Source organism: Megalobrama amblycephala, linkage group LG13, assembly GCF_018812025.1.
Source record: "Megalobrama amblycephala isolate DHTTF-2021 linkage group LG13, ASM1881202v1, whole genome shotgun sequence".
Taxonomy (NCBI): domain Eukaryota; kingdom Metazoa; phylum Chordata; class Actinopteri; order Cypriniformes; family Xenocyprididae; genus Megalobrama; species Megalobrama amblycephala.
The window spans coordinates 18,547,731-18,565,268 of NC_063056.1; the positions used below are offsets into that span (position 1 = coordinate 18,547,731).

Here is a 17,538-nt window from a genome sequence, read left to right on the forward strand (position 1 = left end):
GTTCTTTTTAACTTGGAATCTGAAAAAAGGTACCAGATTTTCCACAAGTATTAACATTCACAATGGTTTTTAACTGATAAAAGTCAAATCAGCATGATTTCTGAAGAATCATGTGACTGGTGTAATTATGCTGAAAAATCACTTTTGCCATCACAGGAATAAATTACATTTTAATTTGTTATAATATTTCACAATATTACTGTTCTATTTTTCAAATTCATTCTTGGTGAGCATGAGATTTTTTTATTTTTATTTATTTAATCTAACCCCAAACTAAAGGTATGTGTTTGTGGCTACAAAAATGTAATTATGCAGAATGTTCCAGTAAAATAACTTGAGACAACAGTAAAATTAGTACTGTTTCTGAAACATTTATTAGAATATTTCTGTCTTATCCTTTATACCAAATAATGTTGGTTATTACATATGAGCACCTTTGCGACAGGCCAGTCAGAGACTCTCTTTGAGGGACAGGAAAACATCAGGACAACCACATTCATGGAAAGTAGTTTCACTTGAATTAAAAAGATGCTGAGGTTGATTGACTTCATCGTATTTTTGACACCGTGTACACAAGAATGTTGGTAAACATTATTCAAGTAAAGGCGTGGGCCCTAAAGCCCCATGATGGTTCTAATTACAGTCCTGTACTTCACTACACAAATAGGAGGGTTTAGACACTCAGTTGCACGCATTTCAGTGGAATAAAACCCTTGAGTTTTTAAGTTTGTATCAATCTGTCCCTTTATAATAACAATACAAAAAACAAAAGTGAAACAATAGCAACAAAACCACAATAACACTTTCTAAAGAAGAGCAGGATTTGGGAGCAGACCTAAGCCCTAAAGTTTAGATAGATGATGGTTTCAGCTCTTTATGCTTTCGCATTAATAATGTCGATAAACTCTGGTTTCAGGGAAGCGCCGCCCACCAGGAAGCCATCCACGTCTTTCTGAGAAGCAAGCTCCTTGCAGGTCCCTCCGGTGACAGACCCTGAAATGGTAGACCATAAAAAAGGTTACATTTTCACCAAGACTTTTTTATATAAAGAGCAGCAAACATAAAATATTTTTTATTGCTGATGATATTTGGATCTGCTGTTGCTTAGAAAATGTCTTAATCTTCCAAAAAGTAAAGCAAACCATTCACTAAGTGCCCTAAAATAAGCACAGCTTCATCAGTTTATAAGAATAAATTACACTGCTATCATGTTGGAACACTCTTAGGGAATAAAAAAAAACAAAAAACAAACAAACAAAAAAAAACTATATTTGGTGAAAAATATTTCTTGAAATATTGTCCAAGTTGGATGTTTCACATCAGTGGAATTTCTCTATGCATGGCATTATTTTTTTTATCTTGTTTATATGCTAACATAAAAACTTGTTGAGAAACAGTACATGTAATTAGTAGGGCGTGACATATTTTGGGGGCATGTTTAAATTGCATAATAATGCCTTTCACACATTGAACAATCTTGTTTGTTTCAGTCTCTCATCTCGTAATCATGACTTCAGAAGTGGGAATTATCAAATTTCCGATAACATGTGAGGGCAGCATTAGTAGCAGGTAACATTGATGGGGGTGTGTTTAAATTTGCATAATAATGCCTTTCACATGTTGTACTTGGTCTTGTTTGCTTCAGTAACCATGAGTGAGATAGTCGTTCAAATTGATGGAAGAGATTCAGTGAACAATGATTAGCTAGAAATTCACTCTTTTAGTATTTGTCTAGTAGGTTTTCTATTAAAGAAAACCCATTCATAACTGTTGAAAGAAAGATTTTTATTTTTAAATATCATGAAAGTTTGAGCTTGAATTTTTAAAATGAAATAATATTGTAGTTCTACATGTGGTGGTATTTTAAAGGTGCCATTGAACGTTTTTTTTTTTTACAAGATGTAATGCAAGTATAAGGTGTCCCCTGAATGTGTCTGAAGTCTCAGCTCAAAATACCCCCAAAATACCCCGATTCATGCTGCAGCCCCTTTAATTCTCGTGCTCCCCGCCCACGGAGCTCGCGCTTGCCTTAAACAGCATAAAGTTCACACAGCTAATATAACCCTCAAAATGGATCTTTACAAAATGTTCGTCATGCAACATATCTAATCGCCTAAGTATAGTATTTATTTGGATGTTTACATTTGATTCTGAACGAGTTTGATAGTGCTCTGTGGCTAAAGCTAACATTACACACTGTTGGAGAGATTTATAAAGAATGAAGTTGTGCTTATGAATTATACAGACTGCAAGTGTTTAAAAAAATGAAAATATCATGGAAGTTTGAGCTTGAATTTTTAAAATGAAATATTGTAGTTCTACATGTGGTGGTATTTTAACTTATTGCTCATGTGCCATCACAAAAACTCTAATTAGCATCAGGTAACGTTGATGGGGGTGTGTTTAAATTTACATAGTAATGCCTTTCACGTGTTGAACTTAGTCTTGTTTGTTTGCTTCAGTCACCATAAGTGAGATAGTTATTCAAATTGATGGGAGAGATTCAGTGAACAATGATTAGCTAGAAATTTGCTCTTTTAGTATTTGTCCAGGAGGTTTTCTATAAAAGAAAGCCCATTCATAACTGTTGAAAGAAAGATTTTTTTTTTTTTCGAAATATTGTGGAAGTTTAAGCTTGAATTATAAAAGGTGCTATCAAACATTTCTTTACAAGATGTAATATAAGTCTAAGGTGTCCCCTGAATGTGTTTGTGAAGTTTCAGCTCAAAATACCCCATAGATTTTTTTAACTGCCTATTTTGGGGCATAATTAGAAATGCATCGATTCAGGTTGCGGCCCCTTTAATTCTCGTGCTCCCCGCCCCCGGAGCTCGTGCTTGCCTTAAACAGAATAAAATTCACACAGCTAATATAACCCTCAAAATGGATCTTTACAAAGTGTTCGTCATGCATGCTGCATGCATACATCAAATCATGCGAGTATAGTATTTATTTGGATGTTTACATTTGATTCTGAATTAGTTTGATAGTGCTCCGTGGCTAAAGCTAACGTTACACACTGTTGGAGAGATTTATAAAGAATGAAGTTGCGTTTATGAATTATACAGACTGCAAGTGTTTAAAAATGAAAATAGCGACGGCTCTTGTCTCCGTGAATATAGTAATAAACAATGGTAACTTTAACCACATTTAACAGTACATTAGGACCATGCTAACAAAACATTCAGAAAGACAATATACAAATATCACTAAAAATATCATGATATTTTCCATTCGATGGCACCTTTAAAATATTAAATATTACAGTTCTACATGTGGTGGTATTTTAACTTACTGCTCATATGCCATCACAAAAAATCTTATCCAGAAACAGTATATGTAATTAATAGCATGTAACGTTGGTGGGGGTGTGTTTAAATTTGCATAATAATGCCTTTCACGTGTTGTACTTGGTCTTGTTTGCTTCAGTCACCATGAGTGAGATAGTCGTTCAAATTGATGGAAGAGATTCAGTGAACAATGATTAGCTAGAAATTCACTCTTTCAGTATTTGTCTAGTAGGTTTTCTTTAAAAGAAAGCCCATTCATAACTGTTGAAAGAAAGATTTTTATTTTTAAATATCATGGAAATTTGAGCTTGAATTTTTAAAAGTGAAGTAATATTATAGCTCAACATGTGGTGGTATTTTAACTCATTGCTCATGTACCATCATAAAAACTCTTGTCCAGAAACAGTATGTCTAATTAGCAGGTAACATTGGTGGGGGGGGTGTTTAAATATGCATAATAACGTTCACACGTTGAACTAAGTCTTGTTTGCTTCAGCCACCATCAGTGAGATACTCGTTCAAATCGATGGGAGAGATTCAGTGAACAATGATTAGTTGGAAATTTGCTCTTTTAGTATTTGTCCAGTAGGTTTTCTATAAAAGAAAGCCCATTCATAACTGTTAAAAGAAAAATATCTTGGAATATTTTGAAAGTTTGTACTTGAAGTTTCAGAATGGATTACCATTACAGCTACGCAATTAATGTTATTTTGTGTTATGATGGAATAGATTTAACTTCACTACAACAGGCTAAAAATTTACTCTTAGTATTTGTCCAGTAGGTTTTTTTTTTTTTTTTTAAAAAGCAAGCTCTTTTATAACTGTTGAAATAAATATTGTGAAAGTTTGATGGTGTTTTTTAGTGAAGTAATATTACAGCTCTACGTGTGGTTATTTTAACTCATTGCTCAGGTACCATCATAAAAACTCTTGTCCAGAACAGTATGTGTAATTATGCTGCCTTCACATGCTCTCAGAATTATTATAAACGAGTTTCCTAAGTAAAAATTGCACATGAACACCCTCCCATTTCGAAACTTGAACGCAATGAGCTCGTAAATTTGCATAATAATGCCTTTCACGTGTTGTACTTGGTCTTGTTTGCTTCACTCACCGTGAGTGAGATAGTCGTTCAAATTGATGGAAGAGATTCAGTGAACAATGATTAGCTAGAAATTTGCTCTTTCAGTATTTGTCTAGTAGGTTTTCTCTAAAAGAAAACCCATTCATAACTGTTGAAAAAAAGATTTTTTATTTTTTGGGGGGAAATATTGTGTAAGTTTAAGCTTGAATTCTTAAAATATTAAATATTACAGTTCTACATGTGGTGGTATTTTAACTTACTGCTCATATGTCATCATAAAAAATCGTATCCAGAAACAGTATATGTAATTAGTAGCATGTAACGTTGATGGGGGTGTGTTTAAATTTGCATAATAATGCCTTTCACGTGTTGTACTTGGTCTTGTTTGCTTCAGTCACCATGAGTGAGATAGTCATTCAAATTGATTGAACATTTTTTACAAGATGTAACGCAAGTATAAGGTGTCCCCTGAATGTGTCTGAAGTTTCAGCTCAAAATACCCCCAAAATACCCCGATTCATGCTTCCCGCCCACGGAGCTCGCGCTTGCCTTAAACAGCATAAAGTTCACACAGCTAATATAACCCTCAAAATGGATCTTTACAAAGTGTTCGTCATGCAACATGTCTAATCGCCTAAGTATAGTATTTATTTGGATGTTTACATTTGATTCTGAATGAGTTTGATAGTGCTCCGTGGCTAACAGGCTAATGCTACACTGTTGGAGAGATTTATAAAGAATGAAGATGTGTTTATGAATTATACAGACTGCAAGTGTTTAAAAATGAAAATAGTGACGGCTCTTGTCTCCGTGAATACAGTAATAAACAATGGTAACTTTAACCACATTTAACAGTACATTAGCAACATGCTAACAAAACATTTAGAAAGACAATTCACAAATATTACTAAAAATATCATGATATCATGGATCATGACAGTTATTATTGCTCCTTCTGCCATTTTTCTTGGTTGTTCTTGCTTGCTTACCTATTCTGATGATTCAGCTGTGCACATCTAGACGTTAATACTGGCTTGTGTAATGTCTTGAATGGCTGGCATATGCAAATATTGGGGGCGTACATATTAATGATCCCGACTGTTACGTAACAGTCGGTGTTATGTTGAGATTCGCCTGTTCTTCGGAGGTCTTTTAAACAAATGATATTTACACAAGGAGGAAACAATGGAGTTTGAGACTCACTGTATGTCATTTCCATGTACTGAACTCTTGTTATTCAACTATGCCGAGATAAATTCAATTTTTAATTCTAGGCCACCTTTAACTTATTGCTCATGTGCCATCACAAAAACTCTAATTAGTAGCATGTAACGTTGATGGGGGTGTGTTTAAATTTGCATAATAATGCCTTTCACGTGTTGTACTTGGTCTTGTTTGCTTCAGTCACCATGAGTGAGATAGTCATTCAAATTGAAGGGAGAGATTCAGTGAACAATGATTAGCTAGAAATTTGCTCTTTTAGTATTTGTCCAGTAGGTTTTCTATAAAAGAAAGCCCATTCATAACTGTTGAAAGAAAGTTTTTTTTTTTTTTTTTCTTTCAAAATATTGTGGAAGTTTAAGCTTGAATTCTTAAAGGTGTTATCAAACATTTCTTTACAAGATGTAATATAAGTCTAAGGTGTTTCCTGAATGTGTTTGTGAAGTTTCATCTCAAAATACCCCATACATTTTTTTAACTGCCTATTTTGGGGCATAATTAGAAATGCACCGATTCAGGTTGTGGCCCCTTTAATTCTCGTGCTCCCCGCCCCCGGAGCTCATGCTTGCCTTAAACAGCGTAAAATTCACACAGCTAATATAACCCTCAAAATGGATCTTTACAAAGTGTTCGTCATGCATGCTGCATGCATACATCAAATCATGCGAGTATAGTATTTATTTGGATGTTTACATTTGATTCTGAACGAGTTTGATAGTGCTCCGTGGCTAAAGCTAACATTACACACTGTTGGAGAGATTTATAAAGAATGAAGTTGTGCTTATGAATTATACAGACTGCAAGTGTTTAAAAAAATGAAAATATCATGGAAGTTTGAGCTTGAATTTTTAAAATGAAATATTGTAGTTCTACATGTGGTGGTATTTTAACTTATTGCTCATGTGCCATCACAAAAACTCTAATTAGCATCAGGTAACGTTGATGGGGGTGTGTTTAAATTTACATAGTAATGCCTTTCACGTGTTGAACTTAGTCTTGTTTGTTTGCTTCAGTCACCATCAGTGAGATAGTCATTCAAATCGATGGGAGAGATTCAGAGAACAACGATTAGCTAGAAATTTGCTCTTTCACTATTTGTCTAGTAGGTTTTCTATAAAAGAAAGCCCATTCATAACTGTTGAAAAAAAAAAGGTCTCTTTGAATATTTTGAACTGTTTAAGAGTGAGATATTATTATAGTCATGTAAATGGTATTATATGGTGTTGTTGTGATGGAAGAGGTCTCATTTCACAACAACCAGATAGAAATTTCCTACTTTGTTTTTTTTCCCAGTAGGTTTCCTTTAAAATGAAGCTCTTTTATAACTATTGAAATAAAGAAGGGAGTTTGAGCATGGTTTTTCATAGTGAAGTAATATTACAGCTCTACGTGTGGTTATTTTAACTCATTGCTCAGGTACCATCATAAAAACTCTTGTCCAGAACAGTATGTGTAATTATGCTGCCTTCACATGCTCTCAGAATTATTATAAACGAGTTTCCTAAGTAAAAATTGCACATGAACACCCTCCCATTTCGAAACTTGAACGCAATGAGCTCGTAAATTTGCATAATAATGCCTTTCACGTGTTGTACTTGGTCTTGTTTGCTTCACTCACCGTGAGTGAGATAGTCGTTCAAATTGATGGGAGAGATTCAGTGAATAATGATTAGCTAGAAATTTGCTCTTTTAGTATTTGTCTAGTAGGTTTTCTCTAAAAGAAAACCCATTCATAACTGTTGAAAAAAAGATCATAGAAGTTTGAGCTTGAAATTTTAAAAGTGAAATAATATTATAGCTCAACATGTGGTGGTATTTTAACTCAATGCTCAGGTACCATCATAAAAACTCTTGTCTAGAAACAGTATGTCTAATTAGCAGGTAACATTGGTGGGGGTGTGTTTAAATTTGCATAATAACGTTCACACGTTGAACTAAGTCTTGTTTGCTTCAGCCACCATCAGTGAGATACTCGTTCAAATCGATGGGAGACATTCAGTGAACAATGATTAGTTGGAAATTTGCTCTTTTAGTATTTGTCCAGTAGGTTTTCTATAAAAGAAAGCCCATTCATAACTGTTAAAAGAAAAATATCTTGGAATATTTTGAAAGTTTGTACTTGAAGTTTCAGAATGGATTACCATTACAGCTACGCAAATAATGTTATTTTGTGTTATGATGGAATAGATTTCACTTCACTACAACTGGCTAAAATTTTACTCTTAGTATTTGTCTAGCAGGTTTCTTTTAAAAGCAAGCTCTTTTATAACTGTTGAAATAAATATTGTGAAAGTTTGATGGTGTTTTTAGTGAAATAATATTAGAGTTCTACATGTGGTGGTATTTTAACTCATTGCTCAGGTACCATCATAAAAACTCTTGTCCAGAAACAGTATGTGTAATTAGCAGGTAACATTGGTGGGGGGGTGTTTACATTTGCATAATAACATTCACATGTTGAACTTAGTCTTGTTTGCTTCAGCCACCATCAGTGAGATACTCGTTCAAATCGATGGGAGACATTCAGGGAACAATAATTAGCTAGAATTTTGCTCTTTTAGTATTTGTCCAGTAGGTTTTCTATAAAAGAAAGCCCATTCATACTAGTTAAATGACAGATATCTTAAAATAGTTTAAAGTTTAAACTTGATATTTAGAAAAGAGAAGTAGTATTAAAGTACCATAAATGGCGATACTTTGTTTAGATATAGTATGTATAATTAGTAGTGATGGGCAGATCGAGGCTTCGTGAAACACTGAAACAGTTGAAGCAAATGTGCCGTAATGATTTGAGGCTTCGAAACAATCTGACACCCGTCTCCATGGTGACCCCTAGTGGTCAGAACAGAGGAAATGCAACAAAACTCAGGCCAAACATGCATTAAAAATACCCTTTAACAAATGTATTGCAAAAGTTTTATTGAAAGTAAAATCAATCAAATGTAATTAACTAATCATCTAATAAGATTAAATATAGAGTGTCTGTATAATATGTGTTCTTTTATCAATTTTAAAGGCTTGTTTCTTTGTTCCATGGCTCAAGCTAAACAGGCCAATAAGAGATTAATAACTACCATTATTAATTTTAATTATTCTAATGTATAATTAAAACATCTATAAATGTATAAAACTGATCGGAGATCAGGCAAAACCATAGGGTAAAGCCCTAAACATTTGTTCAATAGTTCTCAGTAAATCAGCATGATTCATGGGTTCACTTTATCATCGCCCTCTATCGGTGAACCATTGAAATTTCGAACCGTTTCGAAACAGTGATGACGTAACGAAGCCTCGTTTACTAAAATCACATGACTTTAGCAGTTTGATACACGCTCCGAATCACTGATTCGAAACAAAAGATTCATGGAGCTTCATGAAGCAGTGTTTCGAAATCGGCCATCACTAATAATTAGTACTAGTGGATGAAGTTTTTTCCTTCAGTCACATGAGTGAGATACTCACAGTCATGGGAGAGGATCACAGCAACAAAGATTAGTTGAAAAATTCTGTTTTATTATTTGTCTAGTTGTTGTTCTTTAAAAGGATACTCCTTCATATTGGTTAAAAAAATAGTTTTGTTTGTTTTAAAGGGTTTAGCAACAGTCAAACATCCATGCATGTATGTACTAAAAAGCAATAATATTTATTATCTAGAATCAGTCTTGGGAGACTTATTCAAATTTGCTACCCATAATGCCTTTCACTTTAAGCGGTTCAGATGTTACTATGGATAAGAGTGGAATACTACATAACTTGCTATTTTTGGAAAAAAAAACAAAAAAACAAAACAAAAAAAACACTGTAAGTGAAGCAATATTCATTAATTCATGATGCACATTTTAAACAGTTTAATGCAACATTGCTGTCATTAAACGTCAATCACAACCTCATCACTTCAGTCACCACGAGTGAGGAATCCACACACACTGATGGGGAGCTTCACTGCACCAAAATATGGTGGAAATTTGCTCTTTTAGTATTTGTCCAGTAGGTTTCCTTTAAAAGGAAACTCCTTCATACTTGTTAAAAGAAAGATTTATTTAAAGTTTGGCTGAAAATGAAGTTAGACTAGAGCAAAGATTTACATCTACTTTAAATGTAACATTTTGTAACAATATGACATGCTTTATTCACAGGACAATTTTGATTATAAACAACTGAATGTTGTTACTATATACACTTTTGTCAAGAGTTCGCTAAAACATACAGTTTTTATGTGTGTTTATGTAGTTGTGTGGGATGACTATAATAAATCCCTACTTAATGTTTCTATATAAACACTGAAGTGAATATAAACCAGAATGAACTATAAACTTTCCCAAACAACCATAAAGTAACCAGTGCTTACAGTAATACATGGCACTAGCGTCATGTCAGTATGTGTATGGGTTACATTGGCACAGCAGTCCACTATAAATTCTCCAGTTCTTTATTTACATTCTTACACATTCATAAGCAGTGGCTGGGAGGTTATTCAGTATTAAGTAATATCAAGTGAAATATTTGATATAACCTGTTTAACAAATTTAATTTAACCAATTAAGTGTTGGCTACAAAATTATCTTTAACTTGGTTCAGTCACCATCATTGGTCTACCTATTGAAAGTGATGAGTATATATTATATTATATTATATTATATTATATTATATTATATTATATTATATTATATTATATTATATTATATTATATTATATTGTTTACATGTGTATTGTTCTATGAGGAAAAAGATGGCAAAATTTAGAGGACTGACCTCCATAAATGATTCTGACAGAGCTGGCAACAGCCTCTGAGACGTTGGCCTTCATCCACTGCCTGAGCTTGTCATGTACCTCCTGAGCCTGTAAGAACAGCAGAAAGAGACTGAGTCACTGAGGTAATTGAAACCAGGCAATATGTATGAAAAGCCTCCATGTTCTAATCCAAACGGCTCGTCTGTACCTGTTGGGGCGATGCAGTTTTTCCAGTGCCAATGGCCCAAACAGGCTCATAAGCAAGGACCACTTTGCTCCAATCCTTGACATTATCTAAAATAGATGATAGTCTTATTTTAAATACAAGGAATGATTAATTTTACACACACATACACACTTCACTAAATTGAAAGATACCTGCAATGAACTTGGTCTGCGCAAAAACAACTTTCTCTGTGATTCCGGCCTCCCTCTCGTCCAGCTTCTCACCGATGCAGGCGATCACACCCAAACCGCTCTCAAGAGCATGAGCGACCTTCTGTCCAATCAACTATCAGAAAAAATACATTCAAAGAGGGAGATCAGAAAGTTCTTATGATTTATTAAGTGAAATGGTGACCTTTTATGAGACCAGTATATGCTTTAAACTTAAATTTAAATGTTTCTTATTTTCTTATTTCATTATTATTACTAGACGTACTAAATGTAATTTCTGTCATTATGTTTAAAGTGTCTAATGATATCTAAATAATATCTATTAAATTCTGTTAAATTCCATTATTTTCGTAAAAATTCTCATTCAGAAATTATGCATGTCAAATCTGCATATCCATAATAGTTGATTTTTAACCACGAAAGTAATAATTAAATCATAAGAATGTTTTTGTAATTTTTCTGTTCAAAGAAATGTACTACCACAAACACAGTGCTACATTTACCCCATTGCTGTATACGTTTATGTCCAGAGACAGTATGGGCAGGAGTATAGGAGGTGAGAGGATTGTATGGGCTGTTCAAATTTGCATACCCATAATGCCTTTCAATTGTTCAAATGCTGCTAAAACATATGCAAGACTCAGTCACCACCAGTGAGGTACCCACTCAAATTGATGGGAGACTTCGCTGCACAATTAGTAGTTAGAAATTTGCTCTTTTAGTATTTGTCTAGTAGGTTTTCTATAAAAGGAAGCCCTTTCATAATGGTTAAAAGAAATATGTCTAGGAATATTTTAAAAGTAAAAATGTGACAAATTTGCATTATGCCAGCCTATGGTTTTCATTGGCTGCTCTTGAATGTCTACATTGAACCATCCTCAAACACTGTAGTTGTAGCTGAGGCCTGGAATAGTTTGGTTCGTGTTGTCGACATGTCAAGAAGATGCTGTTTTCAGCGCTGTGAATCCACTTTGCATGCACTTTCAAACAATGAGGACTCATACTGGAATTATAATGGAAATATCGACACCACTGTTCATATCACTGGGCCTCTTTTATAAAATGATGCACAGAAACCGTCTAAAATTTGATCTTACGATCATTTCTCCGTTGTGCGTATGTGCGATTCATAGAATGAACATACACAGAGAAAACAAGCGTACACCTCTTTCAGATGTGAAATCTGTAAATCGCAAATAATTTTGAACTTGCGCACTGAATGGCTTCAGTTCTCAGTGTTTTAAATGACACCTAATTAATGTCATTTGCATATAAATGATCACCAGTCACTGTCCAAATCCTTGGTGAGCTGTAAAAATAGCTTAGATTTCCAAAAACCTGCAGTAATCTGAAAAGGAAAAGTGCGTACATCTGCTCTAAGCCCTTTTCCACGTCAAAGACTGTTTTTATAATATGAGCGTTAGCGTGGATTTAAGCGTACACACACTCTAAGATCAAATCTGTGTGTACACACACTTTATAAATGAGGCCCACTGTGTATCAAATAGTGTGGAAGCCTCTGGAGCTGAAATTCAGATATGACAATAGGCGTTTTGTTTCCTACATATGCTGTAAGAAGTCAACCAATCAACAGACTGCCATCTGACCAATCAGAGCAGAGAAATGAGGTGCTGTGCAATGTATACAATGAGAAAATTAAAGTGTTTTTTTGAACTCTGAATGCTTGTAAACCTATTGTAGGAGACCTACAAAACAAAACTGGAACCTTTAAAATAGCATAATAAGGGCACTTTAACTTCCATTCACCTTGTTTGTTTCAGTCACCACAAGTGAGATACTCATTCAAAGTAATGGGTGGGATTAGAAAAACAGTAGATTTTCTTAAAAATGACTCCTCCCCCCAAATATCTTCTTTAAAGAAAGTTCACTTTTAAAATGCTTATGCAATGTATATTTTGTGGTTTTATCTAAAGAGAAGGAAACTGTATCCATAACTGAGCACTATGTTTTATACGGTATGTGCTTAAACATTGATATGTATAGAACAGTACAGCTGCTACAAATCAATCTACACACAAGGGGGCGGTAAAACACATGGTTTTAGTGTAGCTTTTCCAAAGTCAACACATTACACTTAAATCAAATACACTAATGAAATTATGCACAAGAAAAGATTGCTCAAACACATGGAGTACTACATTCACTACTCTACTACAGCTGCTGATTTATTCTATAATTAAAATAGGGTTTTCTATAACATGTAAGGCACCGAGTTACCTCATCACTCTCTCCAAACACATGACGTCTCTCAGAGTGTCCCAGAATCACCCATTTCACTCCACAGTCCTTAATCATCGCTGGGCTGAAAGAATAAGATGGATCTTTTATTGTGACAAATATGAGTAAAAACAGAAAAAAGGGCTATATATTTTCATTTTCATTTTTATTTACTGTCTTTCTAGACTGTAAACGGGTTGATGTGTACCTGATCTCTCCGGTGAAGGCTCCCTTTGCAACCTTGTAGCAGTTCTGTGCAGCCACCTCAATGTTAGGATTCAGCTTGGACCTGGCGAAGTCGAGGTAGATGGATGGGGCTCCACACACAACATCTGTCAAAAAAGCAAACGGGTTAGAAAACATCCTAAATTGTTACTGCAGTGCTTTTTTTTAATGTGACAGACCACCATGACTGCTGTCATGTCACTAACAAATAGATGTTAATGTCCCGGACATTTAACCATTCAGATTACCGACAGGACAATCATGCTCAAGAACACTGCAAGATGGAAAGCAAAGTTCAGGAAAGTGTAAGCGAAGTTCAGGAAAATATGGACAGATTTTAACCCTATAAAGCCTGTTGTATCATATTTGACACATGGATTTCTAAGGCCTCTAAATTATCAACATCAAAACTTTACTGAAAAAGCACTTGTACACAATCTACTACATGCCTTCTGATCTCTGATTAAAAGTTCATATTTTTTTAGCAAGTAAAAGACCTGTTAGTATAATTGTAAAAATATCCACCTTCCGGTCATGGCACGAGTGTCTTTTTGCTGTGAAATCTTTCAAGATAGACTTGATTATCCATACATCTTTTTTCCTTTTAAAAATATCATGCATCATATATGAAACAACAGGCTTTTGAGGAACATTTATTTGTACATCACTGCATTGCATTATGTTTTGCTCCCCACAATACAAACTACAGCTTTGATGATAAAACTAAGCATTTAAATATCATCTTTCTAAGATATTATTGGAAGATACAGAGTGACAATTGATATTTATATGCATTTTATGCAAGTAGTCGGTTATGCTTTGCTTTTATAAAATAAATTCATTGAATTACGTTACAAGCTAACAGAATTTCTTCTCACTTTTTAGCCATATAAATAACATCTTCACCAAATTGCATGTTTTTGCTCAGTTTGGGCCTCTGAATAAAACTTTCTCCTCAAGTATATTCAATATTCTCACTATATCATACTATATTAGCCATAGAAGCCTGATGTATGAAATATGATACATTTTTAAAAATATTTTGTCTAAAAGGTTCAATAAACTGTTTTTCTTACTATTGTTTTATATGTCAGGTTTTACAGTGTTCGTATGATTTTTAAGGCTAGACTGCATCACCATTGGAGGTGGCATTTATACTGTAAAATTATCTTGGGTCAGCCTAAATTAAACTCACTGTAAAGGGCAGGCATATCTGGCGCTTCGTCGCCTTGATAAAAGGTCAAAGGAAAAGTTACTCATATGACTGCATACTACACAGGCCATGAAGTAAAGCAAAAAGGCAAAAGCTAGTCCGATATATGACAGTCTGACCCTTGACCTTTGCCAGTCAAGCGCTTCTCTCGGGTTTCAGACCATGAATGAAACAGGCGACACACAAGCAGCGTGACTTTTGGACTATACCGATTCAAAGTCCACAGTTGTGCCACTGACAGATCAACTCTGTCTGGATTCTCAAATAAAGCCCTGGAAAACCTCGGAGAGTGATGCAGGTTTGCGTCACACTGAATAGCGGAAACAGAGTTCATTAATCACTCAAAATGCGTAACTACTATAGTTGTTTTTCCAGTGTCATATATATATATATATATATATATATATATATATATATATATATATATATATATATATATATATATATATATATATATATATATATATATATATATATATATATATATATATATATATAAAGAAATAGCATGAGCTAATATAGTACAGTTTTTCTGATAGACCGAGCATCTCACTCATCCTGTCATTTGATTTGACAGGCTTTGAACATGCACTCGGTGGCTACGTGCTGGAAATCACACACCCATCCCGAGCTTAACCCTTGAGTCACGACACAAAATCAGCATCATTCATTCACAAAACGACGTGCAATCTACTCTTTGATACAGAATTACAACAGCAACTGGTTTAAACGTTTGGGCACAGTTTATGCAAGACACATGTCTACAAGATTAATCAAGATAGTTACAAGCAATAGAATGATTTACCCTGTAGAAAACGGAGCTGTTACCATATTAAATAACTACAACGATAAGAGCCTGTTAGTGATGCGCTTAAAGGCGATGGCAGCTGTCAAAAGTCCCGCGTGAATGTCATTTCAGGGTCAATGCAGCGGGTTGCACAACCCCAAAAGGCCTGTGTTTGCAACGGCGTGTGATTGTGCTGAAGAGGAAACTGAATGAAATTCTCACCGGTGTCTGGGTTGAGTTTGGCGCTATTCAATGTGTTGGCGAGCTCTTCAATGCTCTTTTTGTCGCCGTTCAGTTTCCAGTTGCCACCGACGAAAAACTTCCGGCCACTCATGACTGCAAAAGTGTTGCTTTTACCAGAAAATATTTGATGTTGGAAAGAGACGGAAGACCTCCAGTGGAAGAGACAGCGAGGAAATTCAGTCCGCTTGAGTTTATATAGCGCTGGCGACTAAGCCCCGCCCCCCGGCGCTTGCGATTGGCTGAAGACGACACGCGTGAATGTGCTCTGATCAGAGGAGAGAGAGTGAGCTGCATCCACTGTTCATCATGGCTGTGCTTTGAAATGTTTCATTTGGTTCATTTGTTTATGGCATGCTCATCATAGGGAATAATATTAATATTTAATATTTAATTAATCCAAATAATTCGCTACTTCTATTAGTTAAATTTAGTATACATAATAAATGTAAATGTGGAGAAATAAGCCTGTCAGAAGTCAGAACGTCAGAAGTTCAACAATACCTAAATTACAACAATACCTAAACAAAATCTAATATGTGACCCTGGATCACAAAACCAGTCATAAGGGTCAATTTTTTTTTTTTTAATTGCGATTTATAAATACTAAATAAGCTTTCCATTGATGTATGGTTTGTTAGGATAGGACAATATTTGCCTGAGATACAACTATTTGAAAATCTGGAGTCTGAGGGTGCAAAATAATCAAAATATTGAGAAAATCACCTTTAAAGTTTTCCAAATGAAGTCCTTAACAATGCATATCCACTCACAAAAATACATGTTTGATATATTTACAGTAGAAAATGTACAAAATATCATCATGGAACATGATCTTTACTTAATATCCTAATGTTTTTTTGGCATAAAAGAAAAATCAATAATTGTGATCCATACAATGTATTGTTGGCTATTGCTACAAATATACCCGTGTGACTTATGACTGGTTTTGTGTTTCACGGTCACATACTAGGCTATATCAAGTTTAAAAAATAAGAAAGCAAAAATGTGTCAATATCTGTAAACATTTTAATGTTTTATTTATATTTTAATGTCTTTATTTATTGTTTATCCTAATGTAACCACTGACTATTTGTTCATCTTTAAAATCAATAAAAATATTCACTGCTTTCTATAGTGATATAGAGATGAAAGGAATCACATTCACATGGGCTGAGGCGTATTATCGGTGTGTGGGCGACTCTGAATATTTTTAAATAATTTTAGTATTTTTAATTCTTGCACTTATAATCTTTTACTTTTGATACTGAAAGAGGAGAAAGCGAATCTATCGGCCAATAGGGGGCGGTGTGTCTTTGGAGGTGGGATTAAATTTGCATTCCCACAATGCTTTTCGCTAAAGACGTTTTCTGTTATTTTAAGTTATTTAAAGAAAAAATATTGCATGAAGTACACGAACGTTTATTAATGAAACCATTATTTTAGGTTTAATTGGTCTTCTGATATCTCTATAAATGATTTTACATTTTACTCCAGTTATGTAGTCACCGTAATCGATATGCCTGTCGAAAGTAAACAGGACGCTTCTTCGTGCAAGAAAATATGGAAATTTGCTCTTTTAGTATTTGTCCAGCAGGTTTCCCTTAAAGGGAAGCCCACCTTTTTGATTGTCAAAAGTAAGATAAACGAGGGGTAGTTTCAGATTTGATAATGAGATAAAGCGAGTACTTTGTAACTTGTGTAATTGTGAGATGATATTGTGGACTGTATCAATTCAATTTAATATGTATTTGTATTTATTACAATGCATGCTAATAAACATCAGTGTTAAAAATGCACAGTGTAAACATGTAACATTGCTTATTTTCATTGCTTAGTTTCTGTACAGGTCACAACAATGACATTACTGACAGTAAACAGATACAGATATTCAATACATAAATGACAGCATAGCTCACAGAAATACACCATTCCCAAAAGAACAACGCATTAGCTTTGTAACATACTAAAAAAGTGAGTCCAGATCTGCTTTGCCCTGTGTGCCATTGTTTGAAACAAACAAACATTATTGTACATTTGTGTGCAAATTATGTATTATACAGTTGTTTAAATAGAATAAGAAAAGTTTGTGCTCGAAAAAGAAAGAAGTCTA

At 34.4% G+C, this 17,538-nt stretch overlaps 1 protein-coding gene and 13 non-coding genes across 14 annotated transcripts; 13 read left to right on the forward strand and 1 right to left on the reverse strand.

The window, feature by feature from the left end:
- Nucleotides 1-355: 355 nt before the first annotated feature.
- tpi1b (triosephosphate isomerase 1b) lies at nt 356-15,606 on the reverse strand. The gene is made up of 7 exons (XM_048153631.1): nt 15,408-15,606; nt 13,169-13,292; nt 12,961-13,045; nt 10,705-10,837; nt 10,535-10,620; nt 10,347-10,434; nt 356-993 (listed from the first exon to the last, which is right to left on the reverse strand). The coding sequence occupies exons 1-7, from the start codon at nt 15,517-15,519 to the stop codon at nt 875-877; spliced, it is 747 nt and encodes a 248-aa protein (XP_048009588.1). The 5' UTR covers nt 15,520-15,606; the 3' UTR covers nt 356-874.
- Nucleotides 1,706-1,761, forward strand: LOC125244274. The gene has a single exon (XR_007179285.1). It is a non-coding gene; the product is annotated as a U7 small nuclear RNA (small nuclear RNA).
- LOC125244269 lies at nt 2,523-2,578 on the forward strand. Its single transcript, XR_007179280.1, has one exon. It is a non-coding gene; the product is annotated as a U7 small nuclear RNA (small nuclear RNA).
- Nucleotides 3,490-3,545, forward strand: LOC125244273. The gene has a single exon (XR_007179284.1). It is a non-coding gene; the product is annotated as a U7 small nuclear RNA (small nuclear RNA).
- On the forward strand, nt 3,849-3,902 carry LOC125244270. The gene has a single exon (XR_007179281.1). It is a non-coding gene; the product is annotated as a U7 small nuclear RNA (small nuclear RNA).
- LOC125244268 lies at nt 4,461-4,516 on the forward strand. Its single transcript, XR_007179279.1, has one exon. It is a non-coding gene; the product is annotated as a U7 small nuclear RNA (small nuclear RNA).
- On the forward strand, nt 5,839-5,894 carry LOC125244266. The gene has a single exon (XR_007179277.1). It is a non-coding gene; the product is annotated as a U7 small nuclear RNA (small nuclear RNA).
- On the forward strand, nt 6,669-6,724 carry LOC125244272. The gene has a single exon (XR_007179283.1). It is a non-coding gene; the product is annotated as a U7 small nuclear RNA (small nuclear RNA).
- Nucleotides 7,270-7,325, forward strand: LOC125244264. Its single transcript, XR_007179276.1, has one exon. It is a non-coding gene; the product is annotated as a U7 small nuclear RNA (small nuclear RNA).
- Nucleotides 7,612-7,665, forward strand: LOC125244271. The gene has a single exon (XR_007179282.1). It is a non-coding gene; the product is annotated as a U7 small nuclear RNA (small nuclear RNA).
- Nucleotides 8,138-8,193, forward strand: LOC125244263. Its single transcript, XR_007179275.1, has one exon. It is a non-coding gene; the product is annotated as a U7 small nuclear RNA (small nuclear RNA).
- On the forward strand, nt 9,556-9,609 carry LOC125244275. Its single transcript, XR_007179286.1, has one exon. It is a non-coding gene; the product is annotated as a U7 small nuclear RNA (small nuclear RNA).
- Nucleotides 11,426-11,481, forward strand: LOC125244267. Its single transcript, XR_007179278.1, has one exon. It is a non-coding gene; the product is annotated as a U7 small nuclear RNA (small nuclear RNA).
- Nucleotides 15,607-16,991: 1,385 nt separating the features above from the next.
- On the forward strand, nt 16,992-17,045 carry LOC125244262. Its single transcript, XR_007179274.1, has one exon. It is a non-coding gene; the product is annotated as a U7 small nuclear RNA (small nuclear RNA).
- The last annotated feature ends 493 nt before the right edge of the window (nt 17,046-17,538 follow it).

Excerpts from the sequence above, each read along its gene's own strand:
- tpi1b (XM_048153631.1), bottom strand. The coding sequence starts at position 15,519 with ATGAGTGGCCGGAAGTTTTTCGTCGGTGGCAACTGGAAACTGAACGGC. Across the intron at positions 13,293-15,407 it reads CAAACTCAACCCAGACACCG|ATGTTGTGTGTGGAGCCCCA; the intron begins GTGAGAATTTCA and ends CTTTTTTGACAG. Across the intron at positions 10,435-10,534 it reads AAACTGCATCGCCCCAACAG|GCTCAGGAGGTACATGACAA; the intron begins GTACAGACGAGC and ends CTGTTCTTACAG.